Genomic DNA, 24634 nt, shown 5'->3' with positions numbered 1-24634 from the left:
GCAAGAGTGACAAATCCACTGCAAACAAAAGCTAGAACATGAGCAATAAAAAATATGATGTGAAGATGCCAGCATTGGACTGGGATAGGCACAGTAAGTCTCACAACACCAGGTTAAAAGTGCACTCACCCAATGAAAGGGCAGTGGTCCGAAAGCTCGTGCTACCAAATAAACCTGTTGGATTTTAACCTGGTGTTGAGACCCCAATAAAAAAAATACACAGAGAAAACTTTCACACCCCTAAAGGGACATAGCAAAGCATCTTTTAATAGTTCTATCTATTTAGAGTACAAAGGATTCAGCACTATTTCCACATTGTTTTGACTTGAGTTCAAACATATGAGCAACAGAGTCCCGAAACAAAACTTCCTACATCCCACATCACAAACAAACCGAAACCTACCAAATTTTTTCAAAGATTTTGACAGTAGTGTCAGTGGCAAGGCTGCTGATCAAATTCACAATCTCGGTGAGAATGGAGCTGAGTAGGAATCGGGAGCCGATATCAACAGAACATTGCTGCACAGAGGGACACCCTGCAAGAAAAAATGTGGCACATAGTAAGTCAAAACTAGGAGTGATTGGAGAAGTTAGGTTCATATCCACGAAAATTTACGAGAGTAAAAGAGGACTTGATCGAAAACTCTAATTTCCTGAGGAAGTGGAGAGAATGTTTCCTCCTGTCAGAGGATCTAGAACCAGGGGGTTGCTGTTTAAAAATAAGGGGTTGCTCAGTTAAGACAGTGATGAAGAGATTTTTTTTCCCCCTCAGGGGACTGAGTCTCTAAAACTTTCTTCCTGAAGAGCAACAGAGGGAGAATTGTTAGATATCTTTAAGGCAGTGCTAGAAAGATTCGGAGTGGGGGGGTGGTGTTGAGTGATTCTCGGGGGTAAGCAGGAATATGGGGTTGAGGTAACAATCAGGTCAGCCATGGTCTTATTGAATGATGGAGCTGGATCAAGGAGCTGAGTGGCCTACCCCTGCTCCTAATTCATATGCTCATATTAAGGACAATATGGTACTGAATTGGTGATGTAGGTGGTCAGAGACTTCCCAATATGGCATGTTGCAAGACTATTGTTGTATCATTGTGAGAAGTATCAACTGAAAGTATTTTTTCATAAGAAAATTGGGAAACTCAAGCACCTGTTCTAGCAGTTGGATCAAGAGCACATGAACAGGTTACCTCCCTCTTCTGGAATTGAAAACAGATGGGGACACAACCACACAAAGCTTTGTAAATCTTTTTATTATTCATTCATGGAACATAGGCATTGCTAGCTGGCCAACGTCTATTGCCCATCTCTGATTGCCCTTGAATTGAATGACTTGCTAGGCCATTTCAGACAGCAGTTGAGAGTCAACCACATTGCTGTGGCTCTGGAGTCACATTTCAGCCAGACCAGGTAACGATGGCAGATTTCCTTCCCTCAAGGGCATTAGTGAATCAGGTGGATTTTTTCGACAATCAACAATGATTATCAGTAGATTCTTAATTCCAGATATTTTTTATCAAATTTAAATTCCACCATCTGTGGTGGCAGGATTTGAACCCGGGTCCCCAGAACATCAGTTGGAGTTTCTGGATTAGTAGTATAGAGATAATACCACTAGGCCATCACCTCCCCTTGATGACATCTTGCTAAGTAGGTGACATCTTGTGCGCTTAAGAAATCATCAAACAACTTCAGCAGAGAGAAAGGGCCCAGGCTGATATTGTTTGATATGAAAAGGGGTAAGATATAGCAGGAGAACTCCAAGCCATGGTCTACTTTTCCTTTTCCATGTGGGAGACCAGGAATGTTCTCAGCTCCCAGGACCACTATGTGTGCAGGAAGTGTCTCCAGCTCTAGCTCCTGGAAGCCTGCGTGTCAGGGCTGAAATGGCGTCTGGGGACATGGGGAGTATTTGTGAGGTAGAGAGTATCGTGGATCACATGTATAAAGAAATGGTCACACCACAGGCTCAAACTCCATGGGCAGGAAGGGAATGGGTGACTACTAGACAGAGTAAGAGGACTAGGCAAACATTGCAGGAATTTCCTGCAGCTTTTCTCCTGCAAAACAGATGTATTGTTTTGGATACAGTTGACAGGAATGGTCTCTCAGGGGATAACAGCAGCAGCCAAATCTATAGCACCATGGGTGGCTCTGTTGCACCGGAGAGGAGGAAAAGGTATAAAAATGCAATAGTCATAGGGGATTCAAATGTGAAGAAAATACATTGGTGTTTTTGTGGCCTCAAAACAGACTCTAGGATGGTATGTTGCCTCCCTGGTACTAGGGTCAGGGATGTCTCAGAGCACTGCAGGACATTTTGAAGGGAGAAGGACAGCCAGTTGTCGTGGTACATCTTGATACAAGTGACATTGGTTAAAAAAAATTGATATTCTAAAAGCAGAATATAGGGAGTTAGGAGGTTGAAAAGTAGGACATCAGGGATAAAATCTCAGGATTACTACCTTTGCCGCATGCTGGTCAGAGTAGAAAAACAGGATATAAAGCATGAATATGTGGCTGAAAAGATGGTGTGAGGGGGAAGGTTTCAGACTCCTGGAGCATTGGGACATGCTCTGGGAGAGATGAGACCTGTACAAAGTGGATGGTTTACACCTGGGCAGGACTGGGACTAATATCCATTGGCGGGGGAGGGGGCGGGGCACTGAGGATTAAAATAATGTAGCAAGAGGATGGGAACCTATGTAAGGATTCAGAGCAGGGGAATCAAGAACAAGAGAAAAAGATAGCAACGAGAATAAGAAAAGGTGATGGGCAGAGAAATCAAGGGGCAGAATCAGATAAGGACACAGTACAAAATAGTAGGAACAGGATGAGGAACTTTAAAAGGACTAGCCTTAAGGTTTCATACCTGAATGCTCAGAGCATTCAAAATAAAATTGCACAGATAGATGTAAAGGGGTATGATATAGTTGGGATTGAGCAGACATGGCTCCAAGGTGATCAAGGATAGGAACTCAACATTGAGGTCTATTCAGGAAGGGCAGACAGAAAGGAAAAGGTGGTGGAGTTGCATTGTTGATCGAAGAAGATACTGATACAATATTGAGGAAAGATGTTAGCACAGGAGATATGGCATCAGTATGGGTTAAGAAACATCAAGGGGCAAAAAACATTCAGAGGGGTGGTATACAGACCATCAAATTGTAGCTGTAATGTTAGGAATAGCATTAGACAGGAAATCAGAGATGCATGTGATAAAGGAACATCTGTGATTATGAGTGGCTTTAATCTGCATATAGCTTGGGTGAGTCAAATTTAGTCACAGTACAACAGAGGAGGAATTTCTGGAGTGTTTACAGGATAGTTTTCTAGAATAATATGTTGAGGGGCCAACAGGGTAGATTCCATCTTTCTGTACTTTCATGTGAGGGATCACATTGTCTGTCACATTTCTCCTCAACTTCAGATCCCTGCCTATGGGATGTTCACAGTCAAGCCCACACGTTAACAATTTCCAGTGACTCGGGAACATTTTGCAACAGAATGAGCTGACACACCGAATCACCCCAACAGTTTTCTCCCTGCAATAACCAGTCTGTCATAGCTAGGGATTCTCCCTCCCCAAAAGGCATTTGGTGTATAAACTGTGACTCAAATTAAACTTCACCACTAGGTACCTAAAATGAAAGAAGAAATAATGAGATAGATCTAAGCCATTGCTCAACAGCCTTGGAAAGTTTACTCGTGCCTGTTATTATTTTAGAATTTCATTGAGCTTCCCCCACACGTTTCCCCTCACAAAGACAGGTCAATTTCACCTTTTCTTGATTAAACAGCAGAACAATAGCTTAACAGTATTCAGAGGATAGCTGAGGTTAGCAAAAAGAAAAACTCCTGAACATGGCTGTAGGTTATGAGCTCCGCATTATCCAGATCTCCAGATACCGTGCACGTGAGAGTCAGTGGATTATTCCACAGCTGAGGATCATCCAGACTGAAGCTTGACAATTAGAGGTGAACAGACACTAATGCAAGCAATCTGGTTGTAAACATCACTGAGTTGGTTGTAGTTTATTGCACCTGCTGTTTCACACAGTGGGACTTGAAAAGATTTGCATCTTAATTGAAGTAATTGAAGGGGAGATGAATGGATCCTGACCAATTCAGGCCCACAATTTTACCAACATACTCTGTTAGTGGGCAAAAAAGATGGATGAGTACAATTAAGCTGTGCATCCAAAGCCTCAGTAAACATTAATTAAGTGCTCATCTTTATACATCTAAATGTATTGTGGTCCCAGAAGCATCACAGATAGGGAAATGCCATTGACTTTCATTTTTTGTATTGATAGGGAGGTCTCATACCCCTTATCACAATAATAGATAAATCAGTTTGGCATCTCAGCTCAACAAAACAATAATGTAGTTCACTTTGAGAGAAGAAAGTTGCATTTATGTGAAGCCTCAACACATGCTCAGGACACCCCAGAGTGCTTCCCAGCTAAAGAAGTGTAACAGATGAGACAGCCAATTTTACAAACAGCAAGCTCCCACAGACAAGAATGAAATAAATGACTGGATGTTAGGTAAGAGGTAACTGTTGGCCATGAAACCTGGGGAAACTCCCCTGCTCTTTTTTGAAACAGTGCAATAGTGTCTTCTCTGTCCACATGAAGGGAAGGGGGGAAATACAGGGCTTTGCCTTAATGCTACATCTGAAAGACGGCAAAGAACTCCCTCAGTACTGCACAAAAAGCAACCGTCAATATGACATATTCAGGTTCTTGAGCTCACATACTTTTGACTCAGGTAAGGATGCTGCGGCTGACCAAGGCCTGACACCTGGGGTTTAATGTTCGATTTCACAGATCAAAATATGAACAAATCTGAAAACAGAAAATGTACTATTCATTTTTTGGTATAGCTCAGCTATGGATGTAAAAAGATCGCTTCATATCCAAATACAGCCACTGTTCAGGATTTAAAAAGAATCCAGAATACGTACTCACCCAGTCTACCCATGAATGCCATCCATTGCTGACAAGTGACATGAAAAAGAGGATGAAGAGATCCCAGGTCTCCTTCCTCCAGCTGGCCAGTCCGCTTCCTGCAGAGAGTTAGCAGGCAATAGCGATGACCTTTATTTTTTATTTATTACAACATATTCATCTGCATATATCAAAGCCGCATACACATAACGGAGCACCACAACAGAGAGGCATTTCGAACTTGTCTATGTAAATTACAACAAGAACAGATAATTAATCTTCACGATAATTGAGGACTATTAAATACGCTGCCCTGACAGAAATAAATACTCGATAAAACCTCTTAATCGGTCACATGAAAATCTCAACTGAGAATAAAAGTCAGATAAAAGAACAATAAAAGTCAGAAAGAAAGGACAGTGCATACAAGAGTGAATATCAACGAGATTGACTCTCAGCTCTGGATCTTAACATATACTTGGATATTTTTATAAATAATGACCATACTACCTAGACTTATTAGCAGGAAATCCAGTGAGACATAGTATATTGATTAGTAATCAGGCAGCACAGTGGCACAGTAGTTAGTACTGCTGCCTCACAGCGCCAGGGACCCAGGTTTGATTTCCAGCTTGGGTCACTGTCTGTACAGAGTTTGCACGTTCTCCCTGTATCTGCGTGAGTTTCCTCCGGATGCTCCAGTTTCCTCCCACGGTCTGAAAGACGTGCTGATTAGATGCACTGACCCGAACAGGTGCCAGAATGCGGCGACTAGGAGAATCTCACAGTAACTTCATTGCAGTGTTAATGTAAGCCTTACTTGAGACACTAATAAATAAACCTTAACCTTAATCCGCTTGCCTGTTATTACAAAAAAATGTGTCGGTTGGCTCAGTTGGCTGAACGGCTGCCAGATCCAGCCCATTGTTTCTCTTTCGATATCTAATTTGACTCAAATTCACCCTATTTCCTCCTTTATCATTGGTACTGTTTTGATCACTATTCTTAAATTGAACTAATTAAGCAGATAGACTACTAGATCTGAAGCTCAGACCTCGCTGTACCAAGATCAATTCACATTTCCAGAAATCTGCATCTTAGAAGCCTCAGATACAAATTTCATTCACAGCATCCACTGTGAGCTGTGCTGCTCCAGCAAATTCTGGACGAATGCCTTTCAGAAATTGACACTTACTAAGTGGGTGACTCAAATACATTAAAATAGTGCTGTGGGGTGACGAGGATGAACAAAAAGGTGACCAAGCATTTGATTGAACTACCTGAAATAGCCGGCTCACTTAATACAGTTTAAATGTCATCTTTGTAATCGACGGTGACTGTACAATCAAATACTAACAGGGATGGATTGGGTGATGGGGACTCTACCTTCTTGAAGCTGCCTGCCTCTGTGTTTGTTCTAGTTCTACTGTTGACGTTCGGTCATGACTTGAAGACTGCTTCAAATGTTCTGTTTTGTGTCTACGGCGAATGCGACTGTCGTCAGTTTTTTCCAGGACAATGTCGTCTGTAGTCTTAGGGGTGCCAGTGTCTGAGAAGTCAGTCTTACTCTGAAAAAGATAAAGATCCCCAGTCACTTTTCATCTCAAGGAAGACTGCCCACATAGCTCAGTAGCACACAGTGGACTTGCCATTACATGGTGTTTTGTGAGTGCATACGATTCACATTTTTGCAGTAACATTTCACGCGTTGGGTGTAGCACTGTTGGCGTCCATGTTTTTACACTCACCAACATATCCCAGAAACTACGTCGGCCTGTCTTGCTTGTTGGAGTGGTGGATTCTGAGTTGCTCGAGGTAGAGGTTGAAACAGGTACAATGTGCACAGGTACAGGACTGCTTTTACTTCCAGTCGCACTGACAGAAAGGATTGTTGCTTCCTTAGTCTCTGACCCTGACCTGCTGAACCGACCTGACCATTCAGAAAAAATGTACCTGTTAAGGAATGCTCGCAATGTGAAAGCCAGTCAAAAAAATACATTGGCACTTCCCAGGACGTGAAGGGAAACCTGTGAAGTACAAAAGGAGTCTAAAAGGGGACTCTGAGCGGAATTTTTCAGCTGAACTTGTCCCAAAACCAGAAAATCCTGCCCGAGGTCAACAGATCTTTCCATGGTCCACCCCTCGCCCACTACGATTCCCTGTGGCAGGAAAATTTGCCCTATTGTATCAATCAATAACAACACTTGCATTCAAAAAGCACTTAAATGTAGGAAAACATCTCAAGGCCCTTCAAAGATGCGTATTCCAACAAAAGTGGATAGTGAGACAAAAATAAAATGTGAGGAGGCATGACCTAAAGCTTTGTTAAAGAGAATCTTACAGGAAGAACGGGAACTCATTCTAGGATGTGGGGAATAGGTGGATGGTGTCACTGTCGCCAGTGATGAAGGGAGGGCAGGGGTGAACAAGACTAGGGTCAAATGATCAGAACATTGAGGAATTATGAGGCTGCAGGAGATTAGAGTTAGGGCAGGGGAAAATCAGAAAGCTTTTTTAACAAAAGGCTGAAACTTTGAAACTGAAAGCATTGGTGGATCAGGGACCAAAACAGGTCAGCAAGGACAGGATAGAAAGCCAAATAGGATTTTATGTGCCAAAAGGTACGAGCAGCAGAGTTTTGGATAAGTTGAAACTCAAAACTATCCCACACATAAGTGCAAAGCAGCACCTTTCTCGTATCAATAAGCCCTGTAAAAATAGTGTGGAATCCCTGGTTACTGTGTGTAACAACATTCTTCTGCTATTCTGTACCATGTTGTTGAGTTAATTTTAAACTCTTACCATTTGCATCAGTCTCTGGTGTCAACATGCCTGGACAGTAGGACTCCACACAGAGTGGGCACTGGAGCATTCGAAATTCCATTACAACATCACAAAGGGCATGACGAAGACCGTTCTGAAGTTTGTCAGTAAGTTGCAATAGGCTGATGTTTCCCTGCTCCCAGATATCAAAGCGTACAAGCGTGCTTGGGTCTGAGGAAATAACACTGTGATTACATTCTGCAGTTAAGAGGCTCAGCTGTACAATCAAGCTGGGGATGGTCAGTTCTGCCCACATTCTGTCATGTGCACCTGTGTGTTTTCTTGTATGCTGTTCAGTGACACCTTGGGTGAGTTGGTTGCATCTGAATGCTCAAAGAAGACATGTTATATCACATTGCTACTCAGATGCCACATTGCACTCCATGCATGAGAGAGCAGAGATGACATATGACAGGTGCTAACTGTTCTCATGAGTTAATAAGTAAAGAGCTGGTCCCACTGAAGTGGAAAAAGCCAAGGCACTAGCAATTCTTGAAAAAAGGGAAAGGACAAGATCAGTGAACTATAGACCTATTAGTCTTACATCAGTGATAAGCAAAATAATGAAATGAAAATTAGCAACAAGTAAAAAATGGAAGCCAACATGGTTTCAGAATGTTGCCAGACCAATCTGCTTGACCATCAATATCCTACAGGTCAGCATTGAGCAGAAATCTCAGCAGAGCAGCAGACACATAAATATCGTAGCTACAAGATATCAGGACCAGGATATTCAGCAGCAAGTAACACATCTCCTGATGTCCAAAGCCTTCTCATCATCTATAAACCACATGTTGGAATTCTTGCTTAGATGAGTGCAGCTCCAAGGACACTCAAAAACCTTTTCACCATTCAGATCAACAAGTCCAAGTGATGGGCAGCGCATTCACCACTTTACATGTCCAATCTCTCTATCACCCAAGCACACTGGCTAGTGTGTACCATCTACAAGAAGCTCTACAGTTGCTCTTCAAAGTTTCTTCAAGGGATCCCCCAAACCAGTGACTTCTACTGACAGGAGGAACAAAGGCAGCAGGCACATGGGAAAAACAACATCTCCAAGATCCCCTCCAAATCGAACGTCATCCTGACTTGGACATATATCATCACTGGGTCAAAATCCTGGAACAGTGCCCCTAACAGTACTGGGGAGTGCCTTTATCACATGGCCTGAAGCACCGTAGAAGGTAGCTCATCATTACTTTCTAAAAGGCAAGGAGGGATGGCTAATAAGTGTCCAGATTGCAACAGAACCACATCTAGTCAAAAAAAAAGGAATAAAGGGAAACAGCCAAACCCTGAAAGGAATTCAGGGAATTCCCATGAGGCTCGTCTTATTATCAGAGTACTGAGTTATGAAGAAATATTGGAACAATTTGACTTTTCAGTTTTGAGAGGGGGTAATTGAAAGGTGGTATTGTCGAGGCATACAATATTCTAAAGAATACAAAGTGAAATCTTCATTGGCAACATCATCAATCAAGTGTCTCATCATCATCTTAAGAGGAACTGAACTGATCCGGCAGTGCAGTAACTGTGCCATTTGCAGTGCAGATCCAGTAAGGCAGGGTAATGCTATGTATGACTCAACTCCTAACCTATCAAACCTGCCCACCTGCAAACCTCTATTCAGAGGTATGATGGAATACTTACCACATACCTGGACAGGTGCAGGCACAACAGAATTCAAAAAGCTCAACGTTATTCAAGACAGAGCAATTCATTTGATTGGTGCCCCCTCAACATCCACATCCTTCCACTCCGGCACACTCCCACCATCAATTCATATGGACGCAGTGTGTACAGTTTACAGAATGCATTACAGCAATATACCAGGGTCACTTTGACAGCAGCTTCCTCCCCTGAATTGCTATTGCCAAGAGTAGAAAGCGGTGGAAAGACCAACCCCATAATGTTCTCCTCTAAGGCAGATGCCATGTTGACTTGGACATATCACATTTAGTCACTGTCACTGGAAATCTTTGAATTCTCCACCCATTGCCAGTGTGAGACTACCATCATTACCAGGACTGCAACAGTTCAAGGAGGCGGCTCACATTATCTGAGCATGGCCAATAGGAACGGACACTATATGCAACCTTGCCTACTTCATCCCCAGCCCAAAGAACAGTTTTAAAAGATTCACCTCACAGTCTCCCAAGAATCTCTGGCCATCAAGAAACCGTGGCAAAGTGAAATAAAACAAGGTAAATAAACATCTAAAGCTAAAACAGACTGTCCTTAGTTTAATTGTGCAGTCTCATTCTTCCATCTATCAGCAGTGATAAAAGTTTCAGTATAATCAATGATTTTCTTTACACCCACATTTAACCTTGTAAGGTAAGAAAGTGTATTTTCAAGCATGCCAATGAGATTCATAAGGAAGTATTTAATTTCCATTCATCGTTATCCTCAGGAAATTAAGAATCAACTTGATACATGAAAATGCAGAGATAGTTACCTGATATTTTTCCTTCAGAGCTGCTCTCATATCTGGAGACACTGGTCAACTTGTTGAAGTCTGCCTCCTGAATGAGATCCGTAGAGAAGCTTAGTTTGGAAGAGTCAGTTTGTTCTTGCTGTTGCAATGTTGGTATGGGGTTTCCATGCTGATCTACGACCGATAAGGCGATACAGGCAATGCCTGGGGGAAACACAGACCAAATAAAATTATTCTGACTTGTACGTGGCACATGCATAAAGTGATATTAAAGCAAATGTGCTACCTCAATTTCTACATCATCTCATCAAACCAAAATATCTCTGGACTATACCACCACCGCCAAATTTCACAGCTTTCTTTGCTTTATACTCGACCACTCCTCTTTCTTGATCATTCAAATCTATGGTACTAGCTCATCTCAAATTTTCCAAAGAATCTGGACACGAGGGGCAGTTAAAAATCAATGTACATAGACAAATACTGCACACCACTCAGGTGACACTTCAATTTGGAGAATACTCATTTGTTGTTTTAGTTGCCTCAACTTTAAAGATTGAACCCCATGAGGAATTTACATTGAACCACCGACTGTGGAAATGCATCTCCCCAATTCCACATATTAGCAGTTAAAGAAAGATCAATATGGGTTCACAAAAAAATTGAGGTTCGCTACCCTAGGGATTTTCAGAAGGTCAAAATTAACCAAATTGAATTGCTGAAATGAATTTGCAGTGTGTGGGTTATGGGAGGAGCAATGTTGTCTTCATGTCAATGCTCTCTATTAGCAGCTAACCTCAGGCACACTGCAAATAGTAAGCATCTTTATTCAGGGAAACACAAAATAGCACTGAAGAGAATTGAGATGTATAATTCCTTCATTATATCATTTAGCAAGTGATGTTAAATCTTATAAGAAAAATATTATACATGGGTGGAGCAGCAAGGCAGCAGTGGGCATGTTTCTGTGTACCTTGTCAGTTCAGGGTCAATATCTCCAAACTCACTTATGGAACAACTTGATAACTATCCTGCATAATAGATTCAATAGTGTGTTCACTGAACTGTTGCTGAAGCTCACCATATTTATCTCAAAATGAAAATGAAATTCACAAACAACTCAACAAGGACCGTACAAAATGGCATTAAACTATTTAACCTGACCTTCAATTTATCATGTGAAAAACTCATAGCATAACGGTCAAAACCTGGGACTGGAGTTTCAATTGTCGGTGGGGATCTAAGACACTGGGAGTATCATCTAAGAGACCTGCAAATGACAGAGCAGTGAATGTCATATGTCTGTGTGTCTGTCCACAGCAAGCTTGGGCCTCATGACTCCCATGGAAGTTCCTGACCTGCAGCCATCAATGTCACTTGAACTTTTGTGTTGCTGAAGAGCGACATGTTCTCAAAATTTTTCAACTTGCACTCGTCAGGACAAAAGCAAGAATGCCAAATTTCAAATGATCACAATGATTTGTTATACAGGAAAAAAGGGTACTGGTTGGTTGGCAAGTTGTCATGGAGAAGGCTCTCTCAGTTTCTAGATAATTCAAAAAAGGTGCAAGTGTTGAATAAATTCCTTCTATTTTCAGAAACTGAGTCCCTGCATTTGAATGAATGATGCTTCTAGCAAGCATAAATGAGCTACGTCACAAACTCAACTGATTATCTTAAATTGGTTGTTAGTGCAGCTATTAGTGCACTCAGGATTGTTCAGAAAGTGCTGCCTAATTATGGAATCATACCTAACAGTAGATGTTTTGTTTTGGGTTTTGCAACTGTGGGCTGATTAAGTATGGTCTGTACCCTGCCTGTTACGAACAACCAAAGGAACATGCTGTTTGCCAGGATATATGGCCTATATACCTGGCATCACTGACACTGAAATTCATTCATAACATTATTCAATACTGCCTGTGATAGATGGAAGGTCTTTTTGGACTGAAGGTGGCATCCTACTGTGGAAAATACCATTTTCTTAACCACTGCATCGTAGCATTGGGAAATCGCTTGCTCCACCTTTTGAGATAGTTTGCCTTTCCAGTGTAACTCAAGGTAGATGGGGTACTTTTCGGATCAAAAAGCCCCTTCAGACCTTAACAACAATCTTACAAAAACAGCCCTAACCAATTGCTCAGTTTGATACAAAAATAGGGAGCATCAAAGCTATCCTGTGGGACAATAGCTATCCTGATCAGATCATATTCACTGTATTGCGGAAACTTGCAAATGGCCCTAAGGTCGCTAGTTTCAGACCTGATGAGTGCCTGGTCTTCCTCAAATCACCCTGGAAAGGCAAACTAAAAACAAACTGAACATCAAGTTCTCACCATAGTTACAAAGCTTTAAGGTCACCAAGACTACAGTATCAGGATAGAAGAACTGAACATCCTACTTCAGATATTCCAATACCCACTTTGAAATGCCTGATTTTTTTAGCAGGCTGAAGAGCTCCTCTAATGCAGGGGAAAGCTTCATTCATTTACACTAAAGCAAATACGTTAATAGGATCAATGAAGAGTGAAGGACCTGAAGGGACTGGGCTGTCAACTATCACCAAACCTAAAGATCAGGGAGCCTTTCAGAGAAGTTAAAACCTTTCCAATCAGAGCCGGGAGGAGCAGGAGAGCTCTTCTGGGCCACACAAAAGGTTTGGGGTTCATTATCTACTGACTGCTCAGGAACACCCATTCTGACCCTATCCCTGCATTTACTTTGGTGTTGGGGAGGTGGGTGATTTGCTACATACCAGGAAGATTTTCCTCACATTTAAATGCCACACCAAATAGTTAACTTAAGACAACTGCTATTTCAATTTGACAATTTTCTCAATTCTTATAATGTTAAATATCCAAAGTTCATAACAATTCCATCAGGACCATCGGAATCACCACCTTGGAAACCAAAGTTTAACTTTCAATAGTAACAGATAAACAAGTGGGATGCCAAATCAAATGATCTGAAAGAGTCATGATGAACCACAATTATCAGGTTGTACATTATCAAACAGTCTAAAGAATAACAATGTTCTAATATAAAACATGCAGCAGAGAGCAATAGCAGAACATGCAGTGCTTTCATAACACCACTTCCCCACCCTGCTCAAACACTAAAAGAACTATAGCATTTGATTTCATATCAATAGTGTACTAAAACACTCAGCCAAGATGACAAAACCAATAATGGAAATGAAGTGGAATTGGGAAGTTTAGAGAAGACAAAAACAATAACAAAAAAAGCAATGAGGGAGGCTGTTAATAGCACACTGCCGCATCTACAAGTTAAGCAATACCTTGGAACTGGGAGGGTGGAAATAGATGCTGCACAAGTTCCACCATGGTACCTACATCAATGAAAGAACATTCATAGATAGCTTGTTCACCCAAAACACCTTCAATACCAATAATAATTAGAGGACAGGCTGAACAAGCTCGAGGATGGAAATGGTACTACAAAAAAAGACAACTGCACACGATAAGGGCTTACTAGCCACTGCTGTGGTAAGAGAGAGAGTGTATAGGTGAGTGTGTAAGAGAAAGAAGAGAAAGAAGACATGGAGACACATCCAGTCCAACAGATGAGACAGTAAAATGATATTAGACTTCCAAACATATTGAGAAAACCCTGCAGATGCCACAGTTCAAGCTATTTGCGAGGGAACAGCCTGGTTCAGCATTGTTGAATGCCACTGTTTCACTGAAAAACTGGCAAAAACTTGAAAGGAATGCTTTGCCCAATAGCGAATTCTGCTTCTTCTAGCGGTAAGGAAACATCGGGGAGATGGGCCACTGCTACTACCTATTGGGCAGCAAGGAAACAAAGAGGAGTACTCATATATTTGACACAATGTGATCTCTTTAATTACCCACTTAAATAATGATGCTGTTTGAACTACAATGATAATACATTTCAAAAAATCCTCTAATCCGAAAAGCTTGAAAAGGAAAAGTACAAAAGAAATGATGCACAAGAGGAAATAAGAGAAAGCAGAGCAGGGCAAGTTTGACCTCCCAAGTTGTCACGGTCCTGACCTCAACCATGACACTGTAGGAGAGCATGTACGACAGAGCATGTAAGACAGAGCACAGGCATCTCAATCTGGATGGGAAAGTACTGGGTCTAAGTGAACTTCCACTTTCTAATTGTCAGCCCATCACAGCACAGTTGGAGATTGAGAACAAGCTTCTCCCTGACTTCTCAGCATCAGTCTGTTTATGACACCATTTTAAAGGTCACAACAAATTGTGTGGATGGAAGTACAAAGTTACAAATGGTCATTAAACAAAGGCAGACGCAGTTCAACTTGGGGAGCTCTGAGGACATTCACTTTAGATCAGAGAAAGAAATATTTTCATAATTTCATAGAATCCTGCATTTATAGAATGTAGGAGGACGCCTTTTGGCCCATGAGTCTGCACCGACTCTCCAACAGGACACCTTACCCAGGCCCTATCCCTGTAACCCCACGTATTTAACCCGCTGATCTCCCTAACTTTCACATCTTGGGACACTAAGGGGCAATTTAGTATGACCAATCCACCTAGCCTGCACATCTTTGGACGTTGGGAGGAAACTGGAGCATCCGGAGGAAACCCACACCGACAGGGGGAGAAAGTGCAAACTCCACTCAGTCACCCAAGGCCAGAGTAGAACCTGGCTTCCTGGCGCTGGGAGGCAGCAGTGCTAACCACTGTGCCATGAATCAGGTCATATGGATTTATGGGTTAGAAATTGGAATGAATTCACAACATGAGAGAGACTGCGTGTGGTTTTAAAATGCCCTTTGCCTATTTTAATTTGCAATACAGGTAGCCTTTAATCACCATTTTCACTGATAATATGTTTTTCTGTCGAGAAGCTGTAGAGGAGTAAAAAGATTTAGGCGATATATACAGAGATCAATTAAAAGCAAGTGCACAAGTACAAACTATATTGTTCTCACTGGAGCGACAGAGGTTGAGGGGAGTCCTAATAGAAGGCTAAAGATTATGAGGCGCATGGACAGAGTGGATAGTCAGAAGCTTTTTCCAGGGTGTAAGTGTCAATAACTAGGGGGCATAGGTTTAAGGTGCAAGGGGCAAGGTTTAAAGGAGATGTAAGAGGCACAATACAGAGAATAGTGGGTGCCTGGAGCTCGTTGCTGGGGGAGGTAGTGGAAGTGGATATGGTGGTGACTTTTAAGGGGCATCTCGACAAGTACATGAATAGGAGGGGAATAGAAGGATATGGTCCCCAGAAGGGTAGGGGGTTTTAGTTAAGTCGGGCAGCATGGTCGGTGCAGACTTGGAGGGCTGAAGGGCTTGTTCCTATGCTGTAATTTTCTTTGTTCTAATCAAATAGGCTACAGAATGCTGGCTATATTGAAAGGGAGTTGGAATCCAAGGCATGGAAATGATGTACACAGTTGTACACAGCTTTCATCAGCTATTGTCTGAGCTGCTGTGTTCAGTTTTGGTACCAAACCTTGGGAAAGATATACTAGCCTTGGTATGGGCACAAAAATCAGAATGAAACAGAGAGTAAAAGGTTAGATTAAAAGTTGGCTCACATTTACACAGTTGAGGGGTGATCTAACCAAGGACATTAAAATCACAAAGGAACTTGTTAGGATGGTTACAGAGAAACTATTTATTTTGGTGAGGAGATCCAGAGCAGGAGGGAACAATCTTAAAATTGGAGCCACTTGGGAGTGAATTAGGGAGTATGTTTTCAATCAGATGATAGTGAAACTCGCTGCTCCAATGGATAGTGATTACTGCAGTTGAAATTACTGAGACAGATCAAAAGATTTTTGGGGGAGGTTAGGATATCAAGGAACATGAACCAAATGAGGTAAATGGAATAGAGAAACAGATCAGCTTTGATCTAACTGAATGGTGGAACAGAGTGGAAGAGATGAATGGCCCAATCCTGTTCCTGTCTGTGAATGACTGGGGATTCAGTGCCCCATGTGTCCCAACTTTAAAAGTATCCAAATCAAAGATGCAAACCACGTCGAGTAACTAGTGTGTGCAGGTTGCCTAGATTGGAGTACCAGTGTGTGCAGTGAAAGATTGCAAGGTATCAGCAGTTCCTCATAGAGAAATATAAGGGCAAAAACAAGGTGTTCTGCTCAGCTACTGCTGAGTGAATTTCAATGACTATGTGCAGTAACACTGCAAAATGACTGAAACTGGAGTTACTTTTTGCCCACTCGGTTGGTAAAGTGGTTTGCAGCAGAAACTGTATTACTTAGATTAGTAATTTTTAAAAGCAATCAACACCATCATTAAAATGCAGTAACAAGATCCTTTCCTACCAAGTGGAAAATTCATAACATTGTCAGCTTATTGTTACCATGGTGAGCAATGTGCAGTAACCCTAATGTAATTCAGTGTGAAGACTGATCATTAAAATTTTCTTTCTTTGAATTTAACAAACACTGACATGCAAGATTCACCCAAGCAGACATTTTAATCTGGTCTTAGATTTTGTTAAGTACAATTTAAATTATCAGTTATTTTTCAAAAGAGGGATTTGAATGCCACAGAAGTGTGGTAGTTTTCTTTCTCTGCTCTACCTCCTATCCATGCCCCAAGTCAGCATTGCTTTTCATCCACAGTTCCTTCCAAAACTGTTAGTTCGCTTTCCTTAGTCCTCCACAATTGTCATATTTTCTCTTTATTTCCTTCCTTCCTTTTACAATATTGGTTCTCCCCCTTTCCTTTCTCTTTCATTCCAGCAGTAATTATACCTCTGCTTTCCTCCCCGATGCCCATCAAAGGATTAGCTCCTGATAAACCTCAGTTCCCGCAGCAGCATGATTTAATTCAGATTGCCCTATCCTCACTTCTCTGTCTTACTTCCTTTTGTGCCACACAACATCATCCTATTTTTGCTCTCTGCTTTCCACCTGTGGAAGTTTTGTTCGACCTTCTCCAATGTACACTGCCATATCTCGCATATATTTTGGCAGCACATTTTCCCTCTTTGTGCTGCATGGTATTACCAGTCCGTTTCACCTGCCCTTCAGCAGCACCATTTCAGCTTCCGTTCTCTCATCAGAGAACAGCAACACTCCACTGTTATCCTACAGCAGGATCAGTTTATTTTCTCCTTCTGTCCACTTCCCACCCCCCGCACCCCTGCTCCCCTCCCCCTCAACCCCACACCCTTAGTGTGCAGCTGCTTGTTCAAATTGGCCTGCAAACAAATTTGAGCCAGTGGCTAATAGGCTGCAGCGTACATTTGCAATGCTCTTTCATTTTATCCACATCTGTCCCAGGACTCCAAATATTTGGAGCATTTTCTGGACATACTCTCATACTTCGTTACTTGGGACACTTGGCGTATATTGTTTGAACCTGAAGACCACTGAGGATCTTGCAATGGTTCGAACACAGTGTTGACAGTCTAAAAGAATCTTAATGTCACCAATGCTACCTCCATGTTACTTTCACTGATGATCTTGATGTGCCAATCATATGCCCAGACCCAGACTTGATAAAACCTAGACTTGCTGACGAACCATTAACCAGCTTTCTTACTGATGTTTACTGGATAGAAGCTATTAATGGCTTCTCCCAGATATACCAGTTGGTATTGTCTACTATTTGGTCAATAAATCTTCCTGCTCCTGGCCTTCACAGTGACCTGGAGCCAGAAGGATACTTCCTTAAAAGTTCATTTATTAGTCACAAGTAGGCTTACATTAACACTGCAATGAGCTGTGAAAATCCCTTAGTCACCACACTCCAGAATGCCATATTAAAAATAAAACTGATGCACATTTAATTATCTGCTGCAAAGAAGGCTTCATGTTACCTTTGCCACCAGTCCCTTGACCACCAGGTTTATTGTAGAGGTAGATATCTGCATCAGTTACATTTTTTCCATGAGTGTAGTGCTGTAGGAAACAAAAATTCATAACAAGGACAATCAATCCATCCTTAAAACTAATCTCCAATCAGCTCCCATAATATAGTCACCAGATCCCATCCTGTGAACAGTCTTTGTATGAAAAAAAAAGCACCTGTGCATATATAGTGGATAAAAGATTTTGCTCGCAACTGCACGCCATGACTGGTTTGTTGGTTGGTCAATAACCATGCATGCATAAATATACACTATGTGAACAGATTACTAATAGGTGCTTTGCAACATTTCCTGCAGCTGCAGAGTGAATAAGGAGTAAAGTTACTTTCACTTCATGGATAGATTGTTGGTTAGATTGACAAACAAGTATTCATGTAATATCCCAGGTAGATGCAGTAACCTTAGAATAACAAATGGACAGGATTTTCCCTGCAGTCTTCTAAACCCTGACATCAGGTTCACTATGTAGGGAAACAGTCGTTCATTGTGAATTTCCCGTGGGCAGACAATTAATGGCCAGAGGGCAGGCTGACTATCCAATTAAGGACAGGGGAGGACTCTCGAAGCTGGAGAGTCAAACAGAGAATGTCAGGCTATGATGGTGGGTGGGTAAGTAAAGGAGATGCCGCCAGGCAATTAAATTAGCTGCCCCCTCCTGCAAGAACCCAGAGACCAACTGGAAAATCTATTAATAAGCCAGGAGCCCTGCCCACCCCATCCCATCATGCCTCCACGAAACTGGCCCCAGTTGTGGCATAGAACCAGGGAACTGGCATGTTGGCTGGTGAAGCTATTTCTAGTGCCAGCCCATTTCCATTTCAGGTTCCAGCAGGGCTATAAAATCTCCCCTGTAATACCGCATTAACAGACATTCATCACCCCATTACAGATGAGGCAGTCTGTTCAGGATTCCTAAAATATAAACTGTAGGAATAAGCTCTGCCCTTCCACTGATACTTGTTAACAATATATTGTTTTAAGTGAATTTTAATACTTAGAAGCATATTGAAATTCAAACCATGATCACATTGTTTGACTTTGGACCTGGTAAAAAGTGAAATCTTAATCATTCTTAAGGGTATGTGGTAAAACTTGTCATGCAAACTACATCCTAAGCCAGTCTATTAAAAATCAGACTGAGATCACAAACATATGACAAACGAAGGAAAAACTGCAGAACGCATATGCACAAAGCTGCAAGCAATCAGAGACAGTTACAGTTATCCTTAAAGGAAACAAAACACATATACGAAGTACATTATTGCACTATGTCTTATGCTTGCAGAATAAACATTATGCCTTTATGTATTATGCTTTTAGGAACAACATCTTCAGCTAATTATAGCCCTCTTTCCTAAAAAAATACCTGAAAGTGATGTTCCACATTACTGTCTGTGTATTTTGGAGTATGAAGAAAAATCAGCAGGTTCTGTCGGAGATAATATGCAACAGCGTGCAGCCAAGGTAGACAGCAGTGTGGGATTGTGAACTGGACCACTTCAGTTGGTGGCGTGCCGGGTGGCTGTATAAACTGCAAATAGAAAAGATATAGTGTTCAAAAAGCAGATGGTCAAAGATTTCTCCAATGTCCAAACTGAATTAACTTGATTATCCAATACATGCCTTAGGAATGTACTGCAATGCATCATTGCCATACCAATTATGTGCATTAAGGTGCTGACCAGTGAGGTCATTTTTGTCAGTACCAAAAAGCATAAGACGATAAGACACAGGAACAAAAGTAGGCCTTTTGGCCCATTGAGTCTGCTCCACCATTCAACGAGATCATGGCTGATCTGATTTGATATTCTCCAACTCCACTTTTCTACCTTATCCCCTTACTGATTAAAAATCTGTCTATCGCAGCTTTGTAGATATTTGACGCTCCATTCTCCACAGTCCTCTGCGATCAGGAATTCCACAGATTCAGCACACTCTGCAATAAGAAAATCCTCTGCATCTTGTGTCTTAAATGGGTGATCCCTTACTCAGGTAACTACAAAACTACAAAAGGTTGTGAATGTAGCACAATCCACACAAACCAGCCTCCCATCCGTTGACTGTGTCTACACTTCCCACTGCCTTGGCAAAGCTGCCAGCATAAGGATCCCACACACCCTGACATTCTCTCTTCCACCTTCTTCTGTTGGGAAAAAGATACAAAAGACTGAGGTCACATACCAACCAACTCAAGAACAGCTTCTTCCATCAGACTTTCAAATGGCCCTACCTCGCACTAAGTTGATCTTTCTCAACATCCTAGCTACAACTGTAACACTACATTCTGCACTCTCTCTTTTCCTTCTCTATGAACAGTATGCTTTGTCTTAGATAGTATGCAAGAAATAATACTTCTCACTGTATACTAATAGGACAACAATATATCAAATCAAAACATCTCAAGTTGCTGAATTTCAGAGACAGCAACACTCGGGGGAAGAGCAGAGATGTAATCTGAATGGCTTGTAAAAGCGCGTTTTAGAAAAAAAATAGTTTGGGGGCAAGGACTTTGGGAAAAATTACAAGATAAATTTTACTATTGTGGTTCTAAATAAAATTCTCAATGATTATCTGAAAGTTTTAGAATGATGCAAATAAAAAGGTAGAGGAGTTTTGAAAAAATCATAACCACATTAATATTTAAAAATCAGCATTTTATACCTCAAAAAAAAGCACAAATATACACTGTTATTACAGCAATCCACTACTGCCACCCTGTGGGCTTCTTCAACTAGAATCAACCAAGACTAGTGCTTTAATGATGCTCCTCACATAACAGTCATTATCATAAACGTCTTTATTGACTAATGGTGCTTGAACATTACAGCTCTGTTTTTGAAACCGTGGTGCTTTGTTCTTTCACCTGAGATCCCACCCGCCAGTCGAGTTGGAGCTAGTAAATGTGTGATACTTTGCAAGACTCACAAAATAAATGGTCCTCTGTTGCAACAATGGGCCATTTGTAATTCCAGGCCTCTGCTGACATATCACTTCAGTAAAAGCAGCTTAAACCTAGGAATATCGAAATTCTGCTTCATACATTCAACTAATAGGACAGTAGAGGGAGAGATAGCACCAGTACTCCCAGCCTCTTCCTCAATTTAAGTTACATTTTTATGTTTCCAATACCTCTACATCAGCTGGAGTCAGTTTGCAGTTTCTGACCAACATGACAGTGATGATATCAAGTGTTGCCTCATCCAGCCGTCTTCGTAGGACCTTCACCAATTCATCTGTAATTTCAGGTCCTGAAAACACAGCAATACTATTTAATCAATCTATAAGGATGCAACATAATTATGATTGCAAATCAGACTAAGATGTGTACAGAATATAATTACCTATTAGGGATAACACCACCAAACTATTAGATGTGTGTGTGCACTGTCTACAAGAACATAAGAACTAGGAGCAGGAATAAGCCATCTGGCCTCTCAAACCTGCTCCGCCATTCAATAAGGTCATGGCTGATCTTTTTGTGTACACAGCTCCACTTACCCGCCCACTCACCATAACCCTCAATTCCTTCACTGTTCAAAAATCTTTCTATCCTTGCCTGAAAAACATTCAATGAGGTAGCCTCAATTGTTTCAGTGACAGGGAATTCCACAGATTCACAACCTTTTGGGTGAAGAAGGTCCTCCTCAACTCAGTCCTAAATCTGCTCCCTCTTATTTTGAGGCCTAGCCAATGGAAGCGATCTTCCTACTTCTATCTCATCTTTCCCTTCATAATCTTATATGTTTCAATAAGATCTCCCCTCATTCTTCTATAACAAGTGTTTACACTGGCCTGAAACAGAAAAAGCTGGAAAATCTCAGCAGGTCTGATAGCACCTGTGGAAAGAAAACAGAACTACCCATCTGGAGTCTGGAAGCCTCCTCGTCAGAATTGTCAAGAGTTCCCAATTGTATGCCCGTTCTGAAATTTGTAATTTGTTACTGCTGAAACAGCAAATACAGTCAGTATTGCCTACTGCTCAGTCAGTAGGCAATTTCATCCGAGTTACAAGTTTGTGGATTTCCACTTGAGGTTTGAGCACATAATCTGGGAGTATCAGTGTTGCATGGTCAGAGGTGCCATCTTTGGGTGAGACAATAACTTAATGCCCCAGTGTCCTCTCAAGTGGACATGTCCAATGGCATTATTGTGGCAATTATGGCATTATTATTATGGCAAGATCCTTTGGCATTATTCTAAGAGAGCAGGGAAGTGCTTTTTGACATCCTACCCAATGTCCAACCCAGAAACAACATCCTTAAAACAGATCATCTGGTCATTATTACATTTCTGTTTGTGCACAAAATTGGCTACAATTTTCCCTACTTAACAAAAATGATTACACTTCAAAAGTACTGAATTGGCCACAGAGTTCTTCAAAGTCATGCAAGGTGCTATATAAATGCAAGGTTTTCTTCTTTGTAACAAATTTTTGAGGGTTAGAGTTGGAGGAACAAGCAGCATCATTTGACAAGTGCAGAATTTCATTTGAAATGTGAAATAAGGAAGCAGCAAAAACTCAATTTGGGAGAGAGACAGAACGTGTGTAAATTTGTTAGGTTAGCTGATTGCACAGACTCAATCGCAAACTCGGCTGACAGTGTAAATGACATTTCAATCAGTGACGAGAAAAAGTGTTACAAAAGATTTTGATTAAAAGTGCTTCCTTAATGTTTTGAGCCAGACTTTCACTGCTAAGTGACCATTTTGGAAGTTTGATTGCTCATCGTTTTGTAATTTCACTTGTTGCTCTTGGATACATTTTCATACGTCTACAGCAATTTTATCCCTGCAACAGCCAGAACGTTCCAACTTCAGCAGAAGTTGCAAACTTACCTGCCTGTCCCACACCGTGTACCATCAGCAGAATGTGCTTATCTACTTGTCCAACAGGTCGTGCTGACTCTGCACTTCGGGAGGAAGCGGAATCCGCATAGGGTCTGGAAGTCTGGATTAAACATGAAAGAACAGAAATAATGAAAAAAGTTCAAATCAATTCAGATTTTTAAAAAATGAGGACACAATAAAAATCACTGTTTGATTTTACCCCGAGCTCATCCACAGGTATGGGTTCCTGACTGCGTGTCAAAGCCAGTGAACGGGAAGAAAGCATGGGTTGAACCTCCCTATCTGACTCTGTTGTATTTCCACTGCATGTTGTTTCAGACAGTCTGTAAGCATGGAGAAACAGTGAAGAGAGGATGCAGTCAATACAGGCAAAATACTAGACTACATGCAAAGTTTAAAATGAAGAGTATAATGGCAAAAACTTTTATTGCATTAGAACACTATTATGGCGTGATACAATGACGTGTTATTTTTTGAACATTTCTTAGTAAATTTAATATCAATTCTAACAGTTTATAATGCTTAGATCAATCCTGGCCTAATCAAATAATGACCAAGCAAGGTCATCGGGGAAGTGGTGGCACAGTGTTATTGTCAATGGACTAGCAATCCAGAAGGTCTAAGGTAATATACTAGGGACAAATTTCACCTGCTCGAATTCAAATTCAATTAAAATCAATAAGTAAATCTGGAATTAAAAGCCAGATTCAGTAACACTGATTCTGCTGTCCTGCCACATCAAATTCTGAATATTGGTGGACTATTAAACAACTAACTGGAGAAGGGGGCTCCACAAATATTCCCTTCCTCAATGACAGGCGAGCCATCAGTGCAAACTGATGACAAGGTGAAGCCTTCCATTGTTTGCTGGAGCAGATGAGTGAAGGAGCAGAGAGACAGCTAAGATTTTACCTGTTAAAAACCAGTTTAAAATAAGTTTAAAGCACTTTGTTCTTTGTAGAACTGTTTAAAGCATTTATTTATTGTATTTACTGCTTTAAGAATTCTGAGGGAGTGGTTAGCAGGCAGTTGTGGTTCATCAGATTTAAATCAGCGCCAGGTTTAAAAGGAGGCCTGGTGTAGACAGCGGGCAGCGTCTGAGCGGGCAGCGGAGTGAGAGGGAAGCAGAGTGAGCTACTAGGGCTTAATATCAAAAAGGGCTTGAGGGAAAAAAGGCCAGGTGAGTTCGTTTGAAAAACAAAAAAAACAAAAAACAAAACAAAAAAAAACAAAAAAAAACAAAAAAAAAACAAAAAAAACAAAGAAAAAAAAATTTTTTCAAAACTACTACAGTAAATAATGGAGGGGCATGTGATGTGTGGTTTCTGTATGATGTGGGAACTGGTGGACCCTAGGGTTCATCCCAGTGACCATGTCTGCAGTAAGTGCAGGTTGCTGGAGGAGCTCCAGCTCAGGGTAAATGAGCTGGCCTCTGAGCTACAGACACTGAGGCTCATCAAGGGGAGAGAGGGTGCCATTGTCAATGGGGTGCAAGTGACATCCACCCCCCCTAGACTGGCTAACTCTAAGGGTCAGGGACAAGAGGGGGCTACTGGGAAGAGGAAGGGGGGTGAGGAGCGGAGGCCTCAGCCTCTTAATCTGCATAACAGGTTTGAGGTTCTTGCTTCCAAGTTGGACGAGAACGAGGCAGGTGAGGTTGGTGAGCAAGCTGCACACGGTACAGTGCTGCAGCAGGACATAGGCAAAGAGAAAA

At 41.4% G+C, this 24634-nt stretch overlaps 1 protein-coding gene across 6 annotated transcripts in view; it reads right to left on the bottom strand.

Moving 5' to 3' along the window:
* szt2 (SZT2 subunit of KICSTOR complex) overlaps window positions 1-24634 on the bottom strand; it is a 216868-nt gene that overhangs the window by 72082 nt on the left and 120152 nt on the right. For 5 of the 6 annotated variants that reach the window (XM_080195312.1, XM_080195316.1, XM_080195315.1 and 2 more), the window contains 11 exons: window positions 23120-23243; window positions 22909-23020; window positions 21202-21320; window positions 19439-19603; window positions 18022-18103; window positions 10234-10416; window positions 7752-7943; window positions 6698-6879; window positions 6336-6517; window positions 4971-5068; window positions 404-536 (listed from right to left, as the gene is read on the bottom strand). In XM_080195312.1, the coding sequence (XP_080051438.1) occupies window positions 404-536; window positions 4971-5068; window positions 6336-6517; window positions 6698-6879; window positions 7752-7943; window positions 10234-10416; window positions 18022-18103; window positions 19439-19603; window positions 21202-21320; window positions 22909-23020; window positions 23120-23243 (1572 nt within the window). Of the gene's footprint in view, window positions 1-403; window positions 537-4970; window positions 5069-6335; window positions 6518-6697; window positions 6880-7751; window positions 7944-10233; window positions 10417-13510; window positions 13562-18021; window positions 18104-19438; window positions 19604-21201; window positions 21321-22908; window positions 23021-23119; window positions 23244-24634 lie in introns of all 6 variants that reach the window. The other variant, XM_080195317.1, reaches the window with a different exon arrangement.

Source organism: Carcharhinus amblyrhynchos, chromosome 9 (assembly GCF_965287045.1).
Source record: "Carcharhinus amblyrhynchos chromosome 9, sCarAmb.v2.hapA, whole genome shotgun sequence".
NCBI lineage: Eukaryota > Metazoa > Chordata > Chondrichthyes > Carcharhiniformes > Carcharhinidae > Carcharhinus > Carcharhinus amblyrhynchos.
Note: the sequence above shows the minus strand (reverse complement) of the source record. Positions and strands in the feature narration are given on the sequence as shown.